A 23,799-nucleotide genomic window follows, 5' to 3' on the forward strand; every position below is an offset into this window, starting at 1 on the left:
TCCTTCAAAACCGCTCTCAAAGGGCACCTGCGGATGGCTGCAATTCGAAACTGGACTCCGTAAAATCTGAATCCCCACCACCCACCCTTTTTTCCCCTCACTGTATTGAGTTTGTGCTTGAAATGTACTGTAATTCTGCAAACTGTTAATAAATATTTCAATCAATCAAAAACATTACAAGTACAGTACGATTGGAGAGCAGTACAAGTGCAGTACGAGTACAGTACTGTATGAGTACAGTATATTTGCACCACTCAGTTCAGTTTTTTATGAAACAAACGCTTTGCCGATTGAAAGAGATTGAAGCAGACATGAAGTCCTTCTTGAAGAGATGAGACTTTAAATTACAATGGACTAACTCATGTTTCTTAGTGGTGCTGGAAGGTCATTTCACGGAAGAGATGAGACGGAGTGGAGCAACACATCAGACACATCCAGGAGTATGGATGCTGCGATGGAGTGGACATTTCTAGTAGTTAGTAATGCTCTCTCTTAACCACTTAAACCAAATGTACTTTGGAAATAGCAGATCTACAAGCTCACAACACTTTGTTCGCTGTTTGACGTACAACAGCTATTGTGACATGCCCAGATTAGGGATGCTAAGGTTCATGTGGTTAACATTAAATTGTAATACATTTTCTGTAAATACCATTGTTTCTGCTGTGAGTCAAAACAATGGGGAATAAATGCAAACACCTTTTAGGAAGGAAGCAGTTATTGAAACTTTTATTTATTCTTTTTACATATGTCAGCATTTTAGCTATTCCAAATAGCAGTATAGCGTTTGTCACTTTTGGCCTTAAAAGGGTAAAGAAAAATTGTAAATCATCCTTTTCATTTGGACAATAAGAAATACTAATGGTTGAAAACCCTAAAGCTAAAAGAAAAATGTCTACATATTCATTTTTACATTTCTGTTTGAACTTGAATGTCATCCTTTTTTCTGTTAATACAAAAACATTGACTAAACAAATTAACATTCTAACTAAATTCAAGAAAACATTTGCCGAAACAATAAAAGCTCCCTTTCTGCAACACATGTTTCTGGAAACATTTAGAACTGACCCATTTACCGCTATTGTTGACAAAAGATGAACAGAAAATGCACAAAATAAAAATCATAACCACAAATCAACTGCTCGATTGTGGGTTTATAAAAGAAAACAATAAATACAAAAACTGAAGGATGAGGGCGTACTGTCACTCGGCACAAACTACGCCAACCCCCTCAATCTCACCAGTCTTGTCACACTGCTATACAGTCTGTCACTATAAAGCCCAATTTACAGTATACTTTGACGTGCAACAAAGAATACGTTAGGCTAAAAGTCTTTACACACCAGGAGCGTGAAGAATAAACAATCTGAAAATGTGTCTCAGTATTCCACAAAGAAAGCAGTGAAGTCGATGCCTCATTTATACAAAAAGGTTGATATTCACGGTGAACAATCAATCTCATTCTGAATAAAAATGATGCTACTTCATCACTTTGTACTCAAGACGCAAACATTAAAAAAAAAAGTTCTTCATCGCTCAAGAACAAACGAAACTAAGGCGCTCCGAGAGTGTAAACACCTGAAAGTCAACCAAATTCATGTGGTTTAGTGTAAAAAAATAAATAAAACTCATTACAGCTGCGATAGGCATAGGCTGCTGTACCAGCAAACACAGCATGTAAAAACCTGTGTTTTTGTTTTCCTTACATTAAGGAGTTGACCTTTCAACAGGGGGCCACCACACGTCTTTTGCGGATGCACTCCCAGATCCAGCTGGGGGTGACTCTTTGGGCCTGGCAGTCCTCCTCTGACTCTGCCAGCGTGTGTGTGGCAGTTGCAGCATCATAGTCTGGTACAAGGTCTCCGTCATAGGCCACAAAGTAGCGCCTCAGTTTGTCAAAGTCTTGCACAGAGCTGGGCAGGAGCAGCTTCACCCCACTGAAGATATCCAGCAGTGTCTAGGAATGACCAAACCAAAGGCAACGTTGATATACTGTAGGGATGCGAAATAAAAACTAAGCTATGATGGCTAAAGCTAAAGAAATATAGACAATTTTGTCATTAAAACATTAGGGAGGGACTAGTGGAGAAGAGATCCAGCAGAACCAAAAGACAAGTCATTTTATGCTTTGTTGCACTTTCAATCACAACGCATCAAGCATGTGTAAAATCGTCGTAATCACATCAAGGTCAACAAAATAAATTGTTGCCAAAATCAACTGTAGATTTAGTCGACTAAAGCTAGATAAAACTACAACTTTTCATATAACTAAAACTTAAAATAATTTTATTCAAAAGATTATGTCTAAGACTAAATAAAATAAATCTGTCAAAATCAACACCGTTTTCTTAGCGATTCATCTATATCGAGAAGCGCATTTTATATAATCAACTAAATCGATTACTCTGAATCATTTGAGCACTATGTTATGCTTTATTATACAGTGTCATGCAGAAATAGCTGATCTATGAGCTCTCTTTGTGTGGTGTCGAGCTTGTAGATGTGCCATTTTCGCTAGTGTATATTTTTTGTTATTCAAGTAATCGATTACATCGATAAACTGCTGCACACCTACAATGACACATTCCTTCTAGGTTGAATGTTGATGCTATTCTAAACTCTAAACACTAACATTTCACCAACCTTGTCATTACTTGGCTGCAACACGTTCGAGGTTGCCTTGGACTTGCTCTGTCCATTACTGTGAACACTTTCAGACTTCTTTATCTGGAATAAAATGGAGCCTTATTAAAATAATAATTGATGATGCTTTGAGGTTGAAAGCTGCAATGCTTTCATTTACCGGTACTCACTTCCAACAATTTACTGACTTATATCATATTTAATGATTACTTAATTTGTTAAGTTACATGCTGTATTATCATCCTTGGAAACAACTGTTACTTTTCAAATTTCAAAAGCAGCAGAAGTATCAGATCCACAAGCTCAAAACGCGTTCTGAGCTTGTGGATCAGCAACTTTTGATGCTTTTGTGTGCCCAAGTAGGGTGTTCATTTACAAGAAAAAAAAACACCAGAATATGGAGAGAAGATGTTTCTGCCCGACAGTGACAATATAATAGTGTACCTTCTTTGCGCTGGGCGCATCTGGGACAGGACTACGCCGTTCAGATTTCACCGCCTTTGACTTGGGTGTAGTGCTGGGTCCTTGTAGGACAGGGCTACGTGGTTCAGACTTCACTGCCTTGGATTTGGGTGTATTGCTGGGCCCTTGTAGGACAGGGCTATGTGGTTCAGACTTCACTGCCTTGCTGGGCCCTTGTCGGACAGGGCTATGTGGTTCAGACTTCACTGCCTTTAATTTGGGTGTACTGTTGTTGCCTGTTGTCAGATTGAAATAAAGGCAGGGGGGATTTGTGTTATCATAACCATGCGACGCGTCATTAACCAATATGTGAGCGAAGCAGATATAGACTTCATTTTAGTAGGTGCATCCATCTGGGTTGATGATCTAACTTCATTCCTCATCAACCCGTTCATGTCAGAAGATCGCATCACTCAAAGAGTTGTGTCTCGGATCATAACAACCCATCAATACCTCCGTATTGGAGCTCCGGGGAGCCGCAGGGGTCCTTGAGGGCGTTCCAGGGGGTCACCGGCAACATTAGTTAATATAGCATAATAATCAGTTTAACCCGATTTTGAAAATAGTCAATCTACAGGATCAAAAGTGACGTATTGACCTTGCAGATCTATTTTCAAATGATCTTGAGAAAATGTGAAAATATGGATTATTTTTACAACACAAATCTTGTCCCTGGCACTAAGTATTTTCAGATGGGAATGCAAGTACAAATTTATTTGGGAGTCCTTGACATGATTTACCCTGGATTTTAAAGCAAGTTAAGTGTGGGAGATGTGATGTACTCAACAACAAGGGCATCAACTTTTTAATGGGTTTTTGCATAAAAAAACGTCTTTAAAGGACCACTTCACCACTTTTCAACCGATCTTCATATAATAGGTCCTCACTAATAATCATGAAGAAAATGGCGCAATTGTTTCTACTCTGTCTGTGTCTCATAGGAGGGCTGTGGGCAGTTCAGAAACCGTCTTCCAGTGACATCATCGATGGGGAATCCAAGCTAATAGAAACTGCAGGCTTTCTAGTCCTGAAAAGTTGCAATGCGAAAATGGAAGCCATCGTTCTCACGATAATGAAAATCTAATGATGATGTCACTGGAAGACGGTTTCTAAACTGCCCACAGACCTCCTATGAGACACAGACTGAGTAGAAAAAAATCGTGCCATGTTATCATGATTATTGGTGAGTGGTCCTTTAAAAAAATGGGGGCTTTGTTCTGCAAGAATATCGGGGCATTAAAAGATATGAAATGTAAAAATAATAGTGTACTCGTCTGAGTCGTCTCAAATTGCTCCAACTCTATGAATGGACTATTAAATGAAGGCTCAGGCTTTTTTCTCATTAAAAACATTAGAAAGAAATGTGGGCATTTGCATCCCAGCATGCATATAACTCAAATTTAAAATAGTTAAGTGCTCTCTCCTGCTAGGAATGTTCAATAGCACTGCGCTGGTTTACAAAGTCTCGTCCTGGGTCCCCAGTTAAATGAGCCACAGTTTAAACACTTTAGCCTTATGTTATACTTCTTCTCTTATGGGGGGTCCCTGGCACAATATATATTTTAATTGGGGTTTCGCAGCCAATACATATCAATTTGGAGGTGCTCAGCCACATTTGGAGGAACTTGACATAAAAAGGTATGAGAACCACTGGTGCTGTATATACTCACTGCTCTTCTTGGGTGTACCCCTCCCATGGGAGGTAGAGGGGGGCGAGTTGCTCCCACTGTCCCCGCCAGAATCGTCGCCGGATTTGGACGCTTCAGCTTTCACCTCAAAGTCACTGTTCTCTTTTGATATGCGGAACAGCTCCTATAAGCACAAACACACAGGAGATGTTATCGTTTGCCGCAAAAGGCAGTTCCATTAATTTAAAATGTAATCTTTTTGTTTGTTTCACAGCTGCAACCAGTGATTTTGAATCATCTATGAACGCATGTAAAGTAAATCACTAATATAGTGTAAACTCAGTGTAAATATCTTCCCTTGTGAGTGGTGTATGGAATGTTTGAGCTCTATCAGTAGGCAAAGGATCATAAAATACATTTGTGACACTGTGGCAACCTATGTTCTCACTCTCTCTTGCCCATATTTCCTACAAACTCCTGCAGGGGCAAATACCCTAAAATCCAACAGAAACCAAAAATCACCAAAAATAAATTAATCAAAATCTTGGCGTGAGTTCAGAACAGCGTGTGTGTGGTACGTGCAGAACAAATGTTTAACCGCGGCAACTGATTTGGCCGTATGAGACTGGGAGTCCATAAACAAGAAAGAACATCACCATATTGTTTTGGATGTGAGCCCACAGTGCCATACAGCCTTACTTGACAGCACGGTTTGCTAAGAGATATCAATCCAAATGATACGAATGATGATACGTCTCCAAGAGCAGGTCAGAGAAATATATATTGTATCTGTCCGGTGGAAACCGCATATGTCCAAAATTGTTTCAAATGATTCAAATTCAGAAGCATCATAATAAGGAGCAGATCTACAGGCTCAAAACACGTCATGGTTTCGAGCTTGTGGATCTGCTACTTTCTTTGTTGTTGCTACTTTTGGTGATTTTGTGTGCCGCTTTAGTGGCAAATAGGGCATTAATTTACAAAACACAAAAAGTTCAAATGTGGAGATAAAGAGCTTTCTGCCCGACAGCAACAATATTGTTATTTCTAGTTTTCAGAAAGAATGAGTCCCCCAAGCAAGTTAAAACATTAAGGCCTGGGCTATACGTCTCTAGGTTTTTATAAAACGGATATTTCCGTACTCCGTTGTCGTATGGGCAGGGGCCCATACGACAAAGATATCTGTGTCCACACATACAACCCAAAACGATAATTTTTTACTCCAACAAGCATGCCAGGCCAGTAGGTGGCGATAAGAAATATGTAACGCAATAGAAAAATGTTCTGAGCATGCGCGGTGAGCTGGTTTCCCAATAAATCCCCCCACGTAACCCGGTAGTACTAAAAACAAAACAAACAAGGCATGCAGACAGGACTCCGTCTAGTGAGCAACTTTGGAACTCACATTCTAATATAAACACAAACCCCATTTTCCCAGCTGACTAGCTAGCCTAGTGGACTACTACGCACACTTGTAATCTATGCTTTGCTTCGCTTCGCTGGTTCGCGCCCCACTGCCACCACTGCTTTTACAACCGCAGACTTTGTAATAGTTTTTGGATTAAGGTTGCATTAAAAAGACTGGATTAAGGTTGGTGAAGGATGTGTTGCTTCCCTGCTTGCATACATAACCGCAAGCAGGGGAGCAACGCATCCTTCACCAACCTTAATCCAAAAACTATTAAAAAGTCTGCGGTTGTAAAAACAGCTGCGGCAGTGGGGCGCGAACCAGCGAAGTGCAAAGCATATATTTTCTTAGTCTGCGTAGTAGTCCACTAGGCTAGCAAGGCTGTTGGAAGAACAGGGTTTGTGATTATATTAGATGGTGATGATCCGCCCGCGCGGGTGGCGCTTGCTGCCATCGTGTTTGTTGTCGTTTCTATGGTAACCTCACGTTCACCTCGGAAGTTGTTCGTTTTTCAATCCATGAACTGATGCGCATGCTCAGTGTTAAAAGCAACAACGAACATGCGACTAGGGAGGTGACGTCATCCTTCCTCAAAAACTCCGTTTCGCATGACTACACAGCTCCACCATCCGGATCTTTTCGAAAACCTCCACTTATTTATCCGTTTCCTTAAACCTCCGTTTGAGTGGCCGAAAACGCCGTTTGCGTCTGGCTGAAAGGCCCAAACGCACATAGAAATGTGCGTTTGAAAAAACACCCAGAGTCGTGTAGCCCAGGCCTAAGATAGGGCTGTAAATATCAAGTATCTCCTTAGAGATTATAGTAGCCATGTACTATTTTATATTGAATAATTAAGAAGCATTTTTTAAATACATAACGTTTTTCTTTTAAAAGATTTAGACATTGTCTTGTGAACTTGTAGATGTATTTTCTTTTAGATCTAACCATTATTTTTGAAAATCTATTACTATATTCAAAGATATTATAATATTGTGTATAATTGCTGATATATGAAGTGATGCAGCCCTAGAGGAATGAGTGTTGAAGTGTCAGTACTCTGAGCTGGTGCAGGTTGGTAGCAGTCTTCCAGTCCTTGTCGTCACGAATGCGGGTCATGCGAGGAAAGCGGATGGAAATGCCGTCGGCGGTGTGCATCTCTGATTTGGAGAACTCTGCACCTGTGATCTCCCAGACTGGTGCACTCTACATCACCGCAAAACAAAACAACATATACCATAGTTCAGTGGTTCGCCAACTTTTTCAATTTCAAGTCTGGCATGCATTATGGCCACGGACCCCCGTAACTCAAGAGTGTACAAATGGAACGAAATGGACCCATTTGTACACTCACTCTCTTGACTTACAGAGGGTCCATGTGGTTCCTAATCCTAACTATCAGTAATTTAGCTGGGGATCCCCTGGAATCCCTTCAAGGACCCCCAAGGGTCTCCAAACCCTACGTTGAGAACCACTGCCATATTTGGAAACAATAATTCGCATTTTTGTTTCATTTTAAAAGGTCCTTTCTGTGTGGAGTTTGCATGTTCTCCCCGTGTCCCCTAGGGTAGGTAGCCTCACAAAAAACATGCAGTAACCCTGGTCTCTAAACTAATACTGGTCAGCCGGGGCGCCTGATGGAGGGGAAAGGAACTGGACGGAATAACCCGTTCCTCCCCCCCCGTCCCCGTCCCCGTCAGGTGAAAATAAGCAGCTTGGACTCCTCATGCATAGAAGAAAACATGAGGTCAGTCCGCTGACCCCCCAGGTTGGCAGAGGAAGTGTAGCGCCCAGGATTACATTAGATAATTGACACTGGGTGAAAAAATGGGTTGCAAAATCGTGGGATAAAAAAATATATATTTTTAAGTGAACTTTTCCATGTTTTGAAATATTATATTATGCAAAAGAATGGCCCTTATGATTGTTAAATTGTGTGTAAATAAATTTTTGATGGATGGTAATTTATGGCGTGATTTCCGACACTGATGTTTTGTATTGTTTATAGTTTAATAGTCCCCTTGAGAAATACAAACCTATTCAATTGTAAAGACTTACCTGAGGATCCCTGATAAGGAAATCTGGATAATAGTTCTTGATAATCTTCAGCCAGCCAGGGATTTTGCTTGGCTCCTGGAGAGAGAAAGAAACACACACACACACACACACACACACACACACACACACACACACACACACACACACACACACACACACACACACACACACACACACACACACACACACACACACACACACACACACACACACACACACACACACACACACACACAGATTAATTGTCCATTTCTCTGCCTCAGCTAGTGAGACCTTGGGACAAAGTTTTTGTCTAACCTTGCTGATTTTAATCATGTCCAGATCTTTCTGGAGTCTGGCCAACATAGCATCATCGAAACCCCCAGAGCACTTTGTGACTGTGCACCACTTCTTGGAGTCTGGGTCGTAGCAGCCCAATAGAAAACTTGACATGATGCCCCCTGGTGGTTGAAGGAAGACATGGCATTAGGAAACGCAATGGGGAAATCGATTGATTGAAAATCTTATTAACAGTTTGGAGAATGGGTACAGTTCAATGAAAGCACAGGTCAATACAAAATCTGATAAGAGGATAAAACCAGAAAAAAGACTTGTTTACATAATGGGTCCTCCAATTTCAATTAATCAGAAGATATACAAATAATATTAAAAAAGAAAAAAAAGAAAAAAGAAAAGAATCCTAATCAATTGCTGCTACTGGCAGGCCTGGTTTGTAGTCATCGGGCCAATCAGAATTACCCAAAATAATTCCCCACGATTAAGGGCATCATAATTTTAGGGCCTACCCAATAGAACCGTTGATGCGGCATAGTTTAGCTTATAGGAATAATTTGGTATATCCATCTTTTCTTCCAAATCGTAGCGACTGGCGAGACTAAACTAGTAGTTATACTCGATTCAGCATTTAAATGGGGATTGGGGGAATCAAAACAAAGCAGCACCGAAAACTAACTATTCCCTGGGCACTGAATTAATAGTGCATGTGTATGGAGCCACCATGCACCGGTCATGACAACAGAACTAACACTGTATTTGATTAACACACCGTTGGAGCCTTTGCCATAGAACGCCCCCAGCACCACAAGATCAGCCGTGTCCGCCATGGCTCCTTCATTTAGATAGTCCTTCTTCACTTTCAACCAATGCCGCTTCCCTGGCTCATAGTTACCCTTAAAACACACACACACACACACACACACACACACACACACACACACACACACACACACACACACACACACACACACACACACACACACACACACACACACACACACACACACACACACACACACACACACACACACACACACACACACACACACACACACACACACACACACACACACACACTTCATATGTAAAATCATTGTTACATCTTCATATTTTCCTTTGTTCTTTTCAAGTATTATAACCACTTAAATCCTATATACTTTGTTGACCAGTATCCCCCAGGGGTCTCGATACCCAAAAATATACGACTTACAAGCTCACATGTGACTTTTGACAAATTGGAACGCTATGGTGCATCATGCAGTTAAAACCAAGTATTACGAAGCCATTCTACTACAGGTCGCTAGTTCTCAACAGTCATGCCAGAGGACCACCTGGTAGTCCAAATGGACCCATACAGGAGGACTGTAACTCTAAGAGAGTGCTCAGATTGAAATTAACACCAAATAATTTACAGTAGAATTTACAGTGCACTGGTTCTGAAACATTTTCGTGCTAAGGACCCCTAAATGTATATGCATTGCACCATGACCATGCAATGGTCGTGGGCTTCGCATCTTCACCGTTTGGCATAGCCCTCTACCATATTGCCAAGTTTCGCAAAAATGGACGGTTAAGCCAGAACTGCTATTTTTGGCGGAAGAAAAATAATAAATATAGCTGCAAGCAGCGATAAGACATTGCATTTGGCCGTGGAGTGGACCCCCATAAGAAAATATGTTGTGCCAGAGACCCCCCAGAAGAGACGATTTGTGTAAAGAAATTAAAAATCATTCCATATCTTCTAAACATTTTTGAAAAATTGCAGATTCGCAGCGTGGCACGAAGTGACACGCTGTGAGATTGTATATCTTCTATTTTTGAATAGCCAAAGTATAAAAAAGTGACAGCAGGTCCAGCATGAAAACAGAGAATGCCTCACCTTGACGTCTTTAAGCACCAGTCCTTCGAGGCCCTCCCTGATGACCCGTGTGATCATGTCAGCCAGATCTCGAGCCCTCTGTCATAAACAAACAAACAAACAAACACACACACACACACACACACACACACACACACACACACACACACACACACAGGGCACTACATCAGCAATCATGTTCCGTGTCAGTGCCTGTCAAGTCTGTCTCGACTGAGAAGCAGAGCCACTGAGACAGAGAGAATGCATCAACGAGGGGGTCAGAGACACTACGGGTCATTGTGGTTCATTATCGCCCCGCGCTTCAGCCTTCAACACCCAGTTATGAGGTTTCAATGTTTGGAACTATACAGTGGTGGAAGAAGTACCGGTACTCCCTTTTTTTTTAATTCAGTAAAAGTATCAATACTGCAATATAGAATACTGTATAAAAATCTTTTGAAAACAGCAGATCTATGAGTTTGTAGATCGGCTATTTTCAAATGGCCGATATGTAAATAGGGCTTAAGTGGTTGATGTGTTGTTTTGTAATAATAATCAAAATCTACAAAGTAACTAAACTTTTCAAATACATGTGGTTGAGTAAGTACAATATTTGGATCCTAGATGTAATAGAGTAGAAGTAAAAGCATTGGAAATTGGAAATACTCAAGTAAAGTACAAATACCTCAAAATTGTACTTTTCACCACTGTAACTATACAGTAGTTTGGTTGCCCAATGGTTCTTCATTGTTGTTTTATAGTGCACCTAAGCAAATTCCAAACCAACTGTTAAGTAGTGTTTTGGCAATAAATGAATGAATAGTATATGAATATTCTTCATTTTCATGATTTCCCCATTGCTATAAAATAATTGGCTCGACAGAGTGAAAGGAGATGACGCAACTCTGACTATCTCAGTGGCTCTGCTTAAAGCTACTGACATTGTAGTGTACTACAGCAAAAACATTTGTTCAACAAAAAATCTTTGAAATGTAGTGGTGGGTAAGACCCGTTAGGCTGGCACAGCTGCAGAACAGCCTTCTGGGTGAGCACATAGTCTTACAGTGACATGCTTCATTTCTGAGAACAGGATTCTGTTGGGAACTTCAACCATGTTGTCGTGGAGAAACTTCCTGCGTTCACGCAGAGGCCTGGGTGAGGAACAGAAACACAGCACACTGAGCACAGTCTTGCATCAGTTGAGTTGTTCAATAATAATCGATAAATGTAATAATCTTGAACCCCATTTTTACAACAACTTGTGTGTTAAAAAGTGTTCAGTGGTGAAGCAGGCAAGCTGCACCATACAAGCTGGCTACTTCTTGCTTGAGTGCATGTCCTAGTTTGGCAATAGTCTACTGTCTACTCTATACCTCAAATGATGTCCTTACAAAGTCTTTCACAAGAAAAATGGTGGTGAAACTAAGGGCGCATTCACACCTGTAGTTCGGTAGACTCGATGCAATTGGGGGTTAAGTTGCATCATTGTTTGCTGCATTTTTTATTTGTTGCGCTTGCCATTCACACTGCGCGTTGTCAACCGTAGCAGGGAACTTTAATGTGTTGAATTTATAAACTACACAGTAAAATCTATAGTGTTAAAATTATACTTCGAGTAGGTGAAATAGTTAGGACGTTAAGTGCAGGGTGTGTCACGTGCGCACGCGTGTGTGCGTGTGTGTGTGCATGCATGCGTGCGTGTGTGTGTGTATGTGTGGCGGGTGAGCGACTGTGTGCGCAATAGCAGATCGCTACAACTTTACCAACTTGTTTGGTAAAGTAGTGTCTAGCTTCAATAAACCAGGTACTGTAGGTTAATTGGAGTAGTCTATTGTCTGACTCTGCACTACACAAACAAACCTACCACCTTTATCTGACTCCAGATCAGCTGTCAGGATTCCAGGTCTTTACTGCGAGCGCAAACGCTTTACTTTAATGCAACATTGTGAAAATGTGCGCCTCCATTCTCTCGCTATATATCCTGTACACTGCAGTGTTTTTGTGTGTAAACTTCAGCATTTGATAAATGTGATTGTCTGGCCATATTGCGATAAGGGCTTGCTTCCATCTCTTAATTAGACCACGTCTTTATGCTGCGTAAATATGCCTTCTCCTTCCTCATCATGTGTAAAATACCGACTTCTTCATCATTTGATCGCTCAATTCGATAGAGCCTTCACACCTGCCCAAACAAAGCACACTTTCCGACAATATGCATCAGGAATCATTTTAATCGCAGTAAAACATCCTGGTGTGAATGCACCCTAAGATATAAAAAGGTAGACAAGGAGGGAGGCCACTGTAAGGATTTGAATGCCTTCAAAACATGCTTATATGAAGGCACATGAACAAAATAAATGGGTTAAACATATCCAGATTATTAAGGCATCAAGTCTTACTGAACACATTCACTGAAAGCTATGTTTTCACATGCATAGATTATCACTAAAATCCAACTTTCACTTTACCAGGCATTTCCTAGACTGCTGCCATTTCATGACATCATGCACATATTGGCATGAGCTGTGTTTGATCTACATTTGAGGGGACACATCCAGACAAACTCTGTTCTAGACGGCGTGGCCTTCAGCTATGCCATACAAACCTTTTATTGTTTTGCTGAATTTAAACACCTGAGAACTTGTGTGTGTTCATGCATTGACAATCTGCAAACTAGATTAATCTAGATGGGAATATGCACTGGACTTGAAAAGCAAATTGTGAAATCACACAAACTTACTTCTCCATTAGACTCACACCATTGAAGTAGAGGCAGTCAAAGACAAAAAGGCACACTTTGGCATCTTGGAAGGCTGCTTTCTGTAAGAAAGATAAATGAGAAACCAAGTTGGGTACTTCACATCTAAAAGAAAACCTGCGTCAACAACACACCTCGTGTGGTTTTCTTAAGCTGACAAAACATGTCTTTTTTCTAATTTGTTGTTTCAATTTAGACCTTTTTTGATAAGGGTTTGAAAAAACTAACGCAACAACATAACCTCCCCAACGCACACACACGTCTGTTGTTCCTCACCTTGTGTACCCCCAACGTTCCAAAGGGCAGTGGCTTGCTGGTGTTTGTGTCAATGAGAAGCACCTCAGCATCCAATATCATACTGTCACCCCCAGTGAAGGCCTGGGGAATGTACTCCTTAAAATGAGCCACCTGGAATGTGGAGTCACATACACACCAACGTTGGTTTTGCACATTCTTTGAGACAATGCACTGATTTAAATGCATATCTGTTTACCCTAACCTTAACAGATACATGCCAACATTAACACTACTGTTATGATGAAACTGCAGTCAAATAAAACTGGGGAGATATCCCCAGTCAACTGGTTTGATGTCCACCATTTGTCCTAAAGTCTGGCATATGTCAGGAGCACGCACGCACGCGCAGTCGCGCACACGCACACACACTCTATACAGTATGTCTAGATATGCATTTTTGGCACTGACATAAGAGGCTTCACATTGTAGCACCAAATAATCACATCTAATATTTCTCAAATATTGAGTTCCAGAGAAGGAAAAAAGTAAACTGCTGGTGCTATTATGAATGTCATTACATATTTAACCTCTATAATTGCCATTGCACTCGTGCAATGGACTATGCGGTCATAGCAGGTGATGCCAAGACCATTAGACGATACTTCAGAGGCGCGACAAGCAAGGCGGTCTCCTGGGACCGAGCTGCCAAAAAATGATGATCATTGTTTCTAGCCTATTTGTCCTTTTACCCGGCTGCCACCTTAATCCTCCTTTGTTTCATCGGTAATGCTCCTCCAATGCATAATATATATGCACAGTGTGTGGGGCGAGCTGTACCGTGAATGACCAAACTGCACCACTGTGGAAGTCACTTGAATACCAGGCCTGCTAAGAGCCACCCTTCATTCATCCTCGCAGGTAGAAAGGCTTCATGCTGCGAGAGCAAAATCCAAGGAAATCCCTGCAGGAAATGCCTGCGAGTGGCTCACTTGGTAAACATTATCTGTCTTGTGGAGAATGCAAAGGATTTATGTTCTTACGAGCAATTGCCGTCCCAGTCGGTACATTGCTTGGGGGGATAACTGCATAGATGTTTGTCAGACAGAGAAGGAAGAGGGACAGAAAAGGGAGTGAGAGAAACAGGATGAAAGGGATTATACTGACTTTGTGTGGCAACACCGGCTTGAGGCTACGGCTGAAGTAACTGAAGTTGTCTCCATTTTTGTGGACCTGCACGCGCTCGCCGTCATACTTGATTTCAGAGTACATCCCATTGGGGCACTTCTTCATGGCGTATTCTATGGACTTGCATGCCTCTGCCTAGAATTGCAAAAGAAACACTCATTTAAACCCTAAGGACCCATGTTAGCAGTGCTAACTGGTGTGCGTACCACCACCATGCTGGTGTGAGTGAGCAAGTGGCCAAAATTTTGGCTATTGGAATTCAGTGTGAATAAAGATGGACGTCACCAGCATTGGCTGAACAGGGGTCATGAGAGAGGCTTCAATGGTGAGCAGCTTCCTGGGGCCGGAGCCGCCCGATGCATCCTGCTGGTTCTTCAGCACACGCTCGATCACATCGCCCAGGTTACGGGAGGCTTTGAAGGCATCGTACGCATTGGGATCCACAGCGTCCAACCTACAGTACAGAATAGTTATGAAAATCCACAATGTTTTGATGCTGGGATGAGATTTATTTAAAACATTGTGGCACTCCATCTTTAAGCCTTCTATACTTTGTTGACCGGTCCCCTAGGGGACCGCTCCCTTTTCCCTTCCACACAAAATATGTTGTCTGAAAATAGCCGGTCTCCAAGCTCACAATGCAATACGTTGTGAGCTTGTAGAAATGCTACTTTCGCAGAATGTTTACCTATTATTGGTTCATGTTATACTGTCTAGACAGATGGTAGGTTATTGGTTTACGTATGAGGCACTACACTGTCTCTATGCATGTGATGCATGTGTATTTAATGTACCTTGCTTACTGTAAGTCACTCTGCATAAAGTGTGTCTGCTAAATGCCTACATTGTAATATTGTTATTGTCTTGTAGTTAAGCAGAAGCTGGGACAACTTACACATGCTTGGCTCCGGAATTCATCTTCAAGTCGTGCTTAACAAGTCGAATGTAGCATTTCAGGTCATTGCTAGTGCATCTATAAAAACACAAATGAGTCAACATTTTTCATTCATTCTTAAGACCAATAAGACATCCTGTTAAGTACTGTATGTACATGAGCTAATCACAGTATACAAGTAAATGAGTTCCAATCCACACTCAATCTGTTTCTGTATTTATGAAACATTTGCACATTTACAACAATTTACATATTACCGTGAAAAAAAATCATTTTTCAGCTCAGCGGTTAGTGTCTGCCCTGAGATTGGGAGATTGGGGTTTGATCACCGGGCGGGTCATAAAGACTCTAAAGGTGGGACCCAATACCTCCCTGCTTGGCACTCAGCATCAAGGGTTGGATTGGGGGTAAATCTCTGCGACATACTAGCGTCATGTCCACATGACTTGTACATCAAGCTGCCTCACGCTACAGAAACAGGAGATACAGTAGGTTTCTGCCTATATGTGGACTCATGGCTCGCAAGGCTTGCTTACTTAGTTATGGTTTTAGTTGTTAATTTTGCCTATCTGATATATAGACATCCTGCCTACATGCCTGAGGCATAGAAAATCCAGTAGGTTGACTTCATCCAGCGCACCCAATTAGTAACCTTCGCAAGTTACATGTGGGAAGAAATGCTTGAGCAAAAATCACAGAGAAGCAAATATATGACGCTGAATTGTCTAATCAGATCTGATCAGTTAACATCGTACTTCAAGTTCTGCAAGGAGCTGAATTTGTTTTTCAAATTTATCAGTGTCAACTATGTCATTTATTTTGCAAATAAGAAATTGCAGAGCATGAGAGCAATCATCCCTCCAGGCTATGGAATACAGTATGTGTCTCGCAAGGCTGTGGTGTGGATGTGTATCCCATCCCAAATCGAAACCTTTAAATGACACTAGCAATTACAATTGTGGATTACAAAGTAATTTGAATGACAGCAATTATGTGACAAAAGGATGGATAGATAATACATAATAAATGAGAGGGGAAGAGTGACAGCAGACAGTAGGGACAACAGTTCTATACAACTGCTACTGTCCGTTTCATGGCTCTAGGTAGTAATTTCGCTGCATATCACTGTTATTATTAGGCTTGCCTACTGGCAGAGCTTGCCACACCTTGTATCTAGTCCTATGAAAAGCAAACAATTTAAGACCACTGAAATTCAGCTCATATTTCCGACTTTTAATCATTTTCAAGGCCTTCATTTTGGCTAAAATTATTGAATACTTGATTCTGACTTTTTAATAACCTATGGATTTCTTTGGCATTATTCTTATTATTATTGTTTCTGGTGGTCATAATGATGATCATCATCATCATGGGTATTATTATTTCTGTCATTGTGGGCTCGCTGCCATTTATAATTATTATTGCAAGGATTGTTGTTAAGATTTTGAACTAATGATAAACTAAATAGGATAAATAATATTGTACTTTTTTGCGATGGCCTCCAACTCATTCAGCTGATCGTCCTCCTTGGTCAACTGGGCCAGGCGTGTGAGCGACGCGTCCACGTCCTGAAGGGTCAGGAGGCTCTTTGCAGCTGGAGGGAACGATTTACTGTCCTCAAAGAACATCCTCACTGTCTCAGACACATCGCCCTAAGTAATGACAAACAGACACACACCCATCATTTCTCTGAAGTAGTTTTTGAGGGGGAACTGCAAGTGTCCTACAATTATAGTACATTTTCAAGTGAACATGGCAGGAAAGAGAGGCTGATAGTTACTTCTAGGGCTGGGCAATTAACCGAAAACATATAAAGAACTGAGATTTAGAAGAACTATTAACACAATCTGTGCTGGCGGTAACGGGAGAGAATGTGTTAACAGTTTGACTGCGGAAAACGATTTATCAGACTTTTAATCAACCCCCCTTCACTGCCGAGATTGTTGTATTACCTTTAGAGCATACGCTGAATTATTTGGGCTTTTAATCCGCGAAAATCGAGCGAAAAAAGCTTCCCCCGTTTGTTATGAACGGCTGGACCACCCGCCATCTTGGTACACCCGGAAGACGCAGCACAGGACCCTCCTCCATGAGGCGTTGAACCCCATTCGTTTACATTGGCCTCAATTTCCCAGAAGCCCTAGCAGCCCACAGCATGTGACGATTTCCGTTTCCTCATCAAAACAGATGCATCTACACTCTTTCTCTGCGGCGAAGACGGATTTTCTTTTTAATTATTACATTGCGGCGGATTAAACACATAAAACAAAAGTCGCGTATCTCCGATATGGCAGCGACATTAACCTGGAGTAATCCATTCAAAGCACGGAAACTGTTAACCGACTTAATCTCACTCATGCAGTTTAATCGAATAAACAATAAGCAGCTTTTCTTTAAAATATTTTTTATAATTTCTATATAGCGAATCGGCACAAACAAAATCCAAACTATTATTCCAAAATGGTGGCATACAAAAATAGTGAAAATAGCAGGTCTATGATGTTGTAGATCTGCTTTTTCCACTATTATTTTACTTTTTACCATTTTCATTCATCGAAATCAAGGTCATCAAGGCAAAGGTTTGAAATAATGGTGACGTTGATTTGACGTTCTACCGCCCAGGCCTAGTTACTTCCTTTAATAAGAGACGGTATAGGCAACCGACCTGTTCCAGATCTCGCACCATGTCGTCCTGGTTGGCTCTGAACATGCGGCTGAAGAGCTTGGCAAGCTGTTTGTCGTTGAGGTTGTAGACACTCTTCACAACTCCTGGGAGGAGCAGCTTCACTGTCAGGTACATGTCCCCATGGAACTTATCTAGAAAGCATAGAGACTGGTCTTCACATCCTGCCAAACGTCTGTTTTCTATTGTAATAATGTGATGAACACAATGAGCATTAAGTTGAATCAGGTGCAACTACTGATTATTTTCTTAGCGATTATTCTATTGATTACTTTTTTTGGATTAATCAAATAATCGAGTGTAGTTTTTAAATATATGTGTATATGTTTTTACTATGTAATTGTGAAAATAATCTACAAGCTGAATGCGTTTCACCCTAATAGGACAGGTTCAAAATAGGGAATGATTATTAATCGATTAACTGCTGCGCACTAATCAGGTCAGATAATTTTGTGAAGAGCACTAAACCAAGGCACGAAGGCAGTCAGTCTGGCAAAGTCAATCGATCTTCCACCACTCACCTCCTGCAGAGCCTTTCTTTAGGAAGTTCTGGATGATCTGTGTCTTAGTGTTGTAGCTGTTCTGTTCGGCCACCATGGCACACAGCTTGCGGAACTCTCGCAGCAGGCTGTCCTTGTGGCTGGGGTCACACAGCTGGGCTGACAGGATGCTGCCCTGCATGGCTTTGGCCGGAGAGGACGAGGGAGAGGGACTGCTGGAGCTGCCAGCCTTGGTAGCTGAAGATGGAGACAGAGGAATATGATGAAGCTGGCCCATATGACAAATCAATATTCCATTATTATTAATCCAAACCTTTGCCTAGGTTACGATCTAATGAACGATAATTTAAACATAGATGAAAATAGCAGTGGTTAATCAGACTAATCCATTTATTCAATTGTTTAAAAAAATCATTTTTTTCTTTTGGGTGGAAAGTGAAATCTTAATATACTCTATGTCCAAAGTAGTTCCTTTTTTATTATCATTATAAAAAAAATGTTTTTCAAATATTGAAAATGGCTTGAGGTTGTAGCTATTTTAAATACATTTGTGTCTCTCTCTCTTGTATGATGAAGTAGATCAAAGGTTTCTGCCTGACAGCAACGATATTCAAATATTTATATGATGATATATAACCTCTTTTCTTCTTTTTCTCCAAACTATTTGTTTTTCGTTCTCAATATCGATTTCGATATATTGTCAAATAATTGTTTGTGTGCACTGCAGGAGGATGCTAAACGCACACCAGTCTTAGTAGTGGTGCCGGTCGACGGTAGAACAATCTAAATGTGAGGTCTTGAAAAGACAAAGGTGGCCGCACACACTCGTCGCCAAAGTGACGATACTTTATTGGAATAGGAAAAAATCAATCACACACAAAAAATCTACGTTTCGGAAGATGCAACTGCCTTCTTCAGGGTATGAATTGAAGTGCTTATTATCTGAAACAGATAGACATTTTCTACATCTCTATTTGTTTCAGGATGTATATTTGTGATGGTGCTCTAAATGCGAGGCAGAGAGAACAACAACAAAATCTCACCAGTGAAGCCGGAGAACTTGCGTGGAGCATTCGTGGAAGGGTCAGCCGGGGGAGACATTAGCTGACCACTGGTGTTTAACTTGGGCTGCACCTTCTTCTTTGGACTTGGAGTTGACTTGACTTTGGACATCAGGGCTATATCAACATGAAGAAAAATAACACATTCCCTCTCAATTTTCTATGGTATCATCATGGAGTAAAAGATTTTCACTATCCTTTTTTTCCTTAATCTAAAAAAACATTATTATGTATACACAAACACACAATGTTGATATGACACTTGATGCTATGATAGTTAGTGTTTAGTGGGCTTGCTATTTGAAAGTAACACATCACAATATGTTGTGGTTTTCAGGTATTTTAAAACCCCAACAAAAAATCATGATGCAAATGGGCAGTGCAAATGTAATGACGGATTAACTTTTGAAGCAGGTTGTCTAAACTATAAAAGCGGTGGAGCGTGATCTTTCACAAAATTGCACATAGTTAACTATTCCATTGTCAACCTCCAGAGGGCACTGTAGTGTCATTAGCTCATGCATATAGGCTAGTAGTTATACATTACAAGTAATACGCACAAACGCGTGAAGCGAACGCAGCTCGTAAATTGCAATAACAACAATTAGAATAAATTACGTACTTTTTTTTTCTTTTTAGTTTTTAAGTTTTCTACTGTGTGTGTGTGTGTGTGTGTGTGTGCGCTACAGCTGCGCCCTCTGGTGGCGGGCGGGTGGTGTCACAGCGGGACAGACACACGGACACACAGACATGATCTGCAGGGTCTCATAGTTAGTGCTCATTGCATTCGCAATGAAGTTATACTGACCAAAAAGAAACTATAACAAACATTGTTATAGTACAAAATACAGATCCAAATCCAACTATTATGCATGCACGATTTTTGCACACAGACACATTTTATTCCTTCCCATAGATTATCTGGGAAGGGTAGTTTTTACTCAGCCTGCATGTCAGAGTGTGGCATTTTGTTTGCTGGATACACTTTAGCCAAAATATATATGTTTCTATTGTGTTGCAATGAAATTTGCAATGATCGCATTGAGTTACAAATTACAATTCCTGCGCTGAATATAATATACTGCTTAGTGCTTATTTCAAGCAAGCAAGCCCAAGCAACGTTTTTAACTTTCCTCTTCTACCCTGGATTTGAACTCCGTTTCCTGCGCAAGTGCTGACATTTTTACCATTGAGCTAATCGAGCCTGCCTGCTTGCCCAGGGGATCAATTCTATTATGATCGGGTAAAGAATTGTGTCAGATCCTGTGTCTAGGTGAGACATGACCTTTGACACGATCTAAACGTATCGATAGAAGAGCAAGCAGACTAAATACAGCCACGCCAATTGTACAAGTAATATTGTATTAACATACTCTACCATACAGATTGGACAAAATCATAAAAATGTTACACAGTGCCGTTTTTATGTTAAACTTTAAAATATCCTGACACATGTTTGTCGTGTGCTATTTTCGTTACAAGTGTATTATGGAGGGCTTGAAGCGTATCCAACTCTCCCCAAAATCATCTTGCGGGCCACTGGCAATGATATCATACTACTTTATTGTCAGTTCACACTGAAATTTGTCTTGCGACCCAGCAGCCATGTATGCAGACAGCAGAACACATATACACAATACATATTTGACATAGTACAAAGAACAAAACAATATAACATACATGAAGACAAGACTAAGAGCAATGTCCACCGCATAGATAACCCCTGGCTACAACTCCTGATTAAGCCTCAAAGTCGACTGGTGTACAAAGGAGTAAAGGACCTCTTTAGTCTGACCTTATTGTATGCTGGGACATACTGTACAGAAGAACACTCATACCTATCAGCCTACGGTCTACCGGTCGCACCCCTGGGCAAGGTATACAGGTTCACAGTGCCACTTTGTGCCACGCTTGTTGATCTGCTATTTTTGAAGTGTGAGTGTTTGTACTGATTTAGAAGGCATTAGCAGAATGGGCCTCAGGTCTTAATGTGGTTAGCCCCTCTCGGAACCCTCCATAAAGCTTTTCTGAAATTTGGATGTTGCTTTGTGTAGGGTCCCTGTCCATATCTATATTTTCGTATGGGAATTTTGGAACGCGGACATAAATATGCTCGCTAACATCGTATCTGTGGCGTTTGACGGCCTTTTTTTGTTTGAGTTATTCTGAATTCGTGAACTATAAGTACCTATACATACCGCTGCGAATATCTCCTGTGGCGCGGAAGCCGTTAAGTATTTTTATACTTTGTTTGACCGATTTGGTCGCTTTATTTCTTCTTGTTTGTTTACCGTTTATTGTACCGCCTCCCGGTGTGCGGTTGGCTTGTGCGGCTACGTCCCTGCCTCTGATCTGCTCTGTCATAGCTATAGCGCCACTAGCTAGCCAGATAGGCGGTACAATGAGGTGTCAATAAACAAGGAAGGAAGAGAAGAATCAAAGCGACCAAATCGGTCAAACAAAGATTAAAAATACTTAATGGCTTCCGCGCCACAGGAGATATTCGCAGCGGCATGTATAGGTACTTATAGTTCACAGATTCAGAAGCCCTCAAAGGAAATAAAGTCGTCAAAGAGCGCAGACAGGCGTTATCCACAGTGTTTATGTTTTATTTATGTCCGCGTACCAGGTGGCAGGGTACTGCTGGAACAGGACCCCATGGTCTGGGTCGTCAAAAATGTCAGAATTTTCAGTACCATTGGGTTCTGCTTGGAGGGCTAAATGTGTGTATGCATGTGTTTTGTACCTGAAACATGTGTTTTGATGAGCTCCTTGTCTTGGTCCTCCAGCTCCTCCCAGCCGTCCAACTCGGTGATGTCCTCAATCTTCTTTGTGGTCGCTCTTGCCTTCTCCAGCTTCTCGAAGATGCACTTCACGTGATACCACTCTTTCATGTCACCCCCAGATTCGCTGAAAGGGTTTGGCACAACCTTCCCTATGCGCACCACTTCCTTCTGGATCTTGTCCTTGCATTTCTTACACCCTGCTGTGCCACGCTTGGCATATTCCACGATCCACCTCTGCTCTGCCATATCTCTTTGGCTTGTTGTGAAAGGCTGATGATGCCAGGAAACCCTGAGAAGAGTGGCGTGAAGAAGACTGGGCTTTTGGTGTACAGAGGGGGAATAAAAAATACCTCTAAACTGAGGTAGAGGCTGCAAGTACGAGGAGATGGAAAGAGTTCTGCACAGTTTCTGAAGGAGTCGGCGCCTCACAATCTGTTCAAGAGGTTGTAGGCCTATGCACGCAGTCTTCTTAGTGACGAATACAATGGATCGCTGCATTCAGTGATATGAAGATCAATGCGATGAGGTCTAGGAAAGAAATGAGATACAATGGTTGGAAAATATTTTATATTACATGTAATAAGGCAAAAATAATCTCACACACACACACACGTTAATGTTAAATAGTAAAGAGAATTGTCTGATCTGAGATAGCTCTGGTCCATAGCCCTAATGCTTCTATGATTCTGCCCAGATCTGAGACTGCATGGACAGGCAAAGGTAAATTCAGCGGATTTGTTCAAAATCGGTTTCTGATTAAAAATAAATAGAGGGGAACCCATTGACATAAAAGCACTTTTATTTTTCTAGACTCTAGTGGACACCCAATATTTGACACATTTCCGACACTGCTTGTACTTGTAGGTAGCCTACATGATTATAGTCTAGGCTTATACGTGTCAAGTGTTAGCCATATGCTAACTTTCTACCAATACACATCAAGCATTTTGAGACGAAGGGCTGCCACCTGCCACCTGGATATCAACTGATTGCAAATCAAGAGGTCTGAATCAATAATAACCAAAAATGTGTTTTTTTCCAATGCATATTTACTATACCTTGAGAAATGTTTCGTGCTAAATAATCACACAAGCATCCTCATTGTTTCTCAAAAGCCACAGCAGCAACAATGCTGACACGGGAAGTACTCTCTCTGACCGTTGGTCCGTTGCCGTTGGTTCTACTTCCTGAGGTAAGGTCGGGTGTCAAACCGTGGGACTTTACTGCCACCTAGTGGATGGTAGCAGCTATCACTTCATATCAACCCTTTTCACATCACGGTGGGTCCATAATTTATTTAGCATTTATGCCATGGCCCACGGGCCACCGTAATGGTAATCACAAATCCAAGAACTGTACTGAAC

At 41.2% G+C, this 23,799-nt stretch overlaps 1 protein-coding gene across 1 annotated transcript; it reads right to left on the reverse strand.

Moving 5' to 3' along the window:
- Window positions 1–715: 715 nt before the first annotated feature.
- On the reverse strand, window positions 716–23,568 carry lig3 (ligase III, DNA, ATP-dependent). The gene is made up of 21 exons (XM_083783449.1): window positions 23,494–23,568; window positions 22,396–22,963; window positions 19,632–19,766; window positions 18,610–18,825; window positions 18,071–18,222; window positions 16,891–17,057; window positions 15,406–15,483; window positions 14,796–14,964; window positions 14,490–14,645; window positions 13,365–13,496; window positions 13,071–13,150; window positions 11,394–11,481; window positions 10,352–10,429; window positions 9,242–9,365; window positions 8,494–8,636; window positions 8,197–8,271; window positions 7,198–7,344; window positions 4,776–4,917; window positions 3,088–3,341; window positions 2,644–2,727; window positions 716–1,957 (listed from the first exon to the last, which is right to left on the reverse strand). Exons 2-21 carry the CDS (start codon window positions 22,931–22,933, stop codon window positions 1,724–1,726), a joined length of 3,192 nt encoding a protein of 1,063 aa, XP_083639575.1. The 5' UTR covers window positions 22,934–22,963; window positions 23,494–23,568; the 3' UTR covers window positions 716–1,723.
- Window positions 23,569–23,799: the final 231 nt, after the last annotated feature.

This window comes from Protomyctophum parallelum (assembly GCF_964188405.1).
Source record: "Protomyctophum parallelum genome assembly, chromosome: 1".
NCBI classification, from domain to species: Eukaryota; Metazoa; Chordata; class Actinopteri; order Myctophiformes; family Myctophidae; genus Protomyctophum; species Protomyctophum parallelum.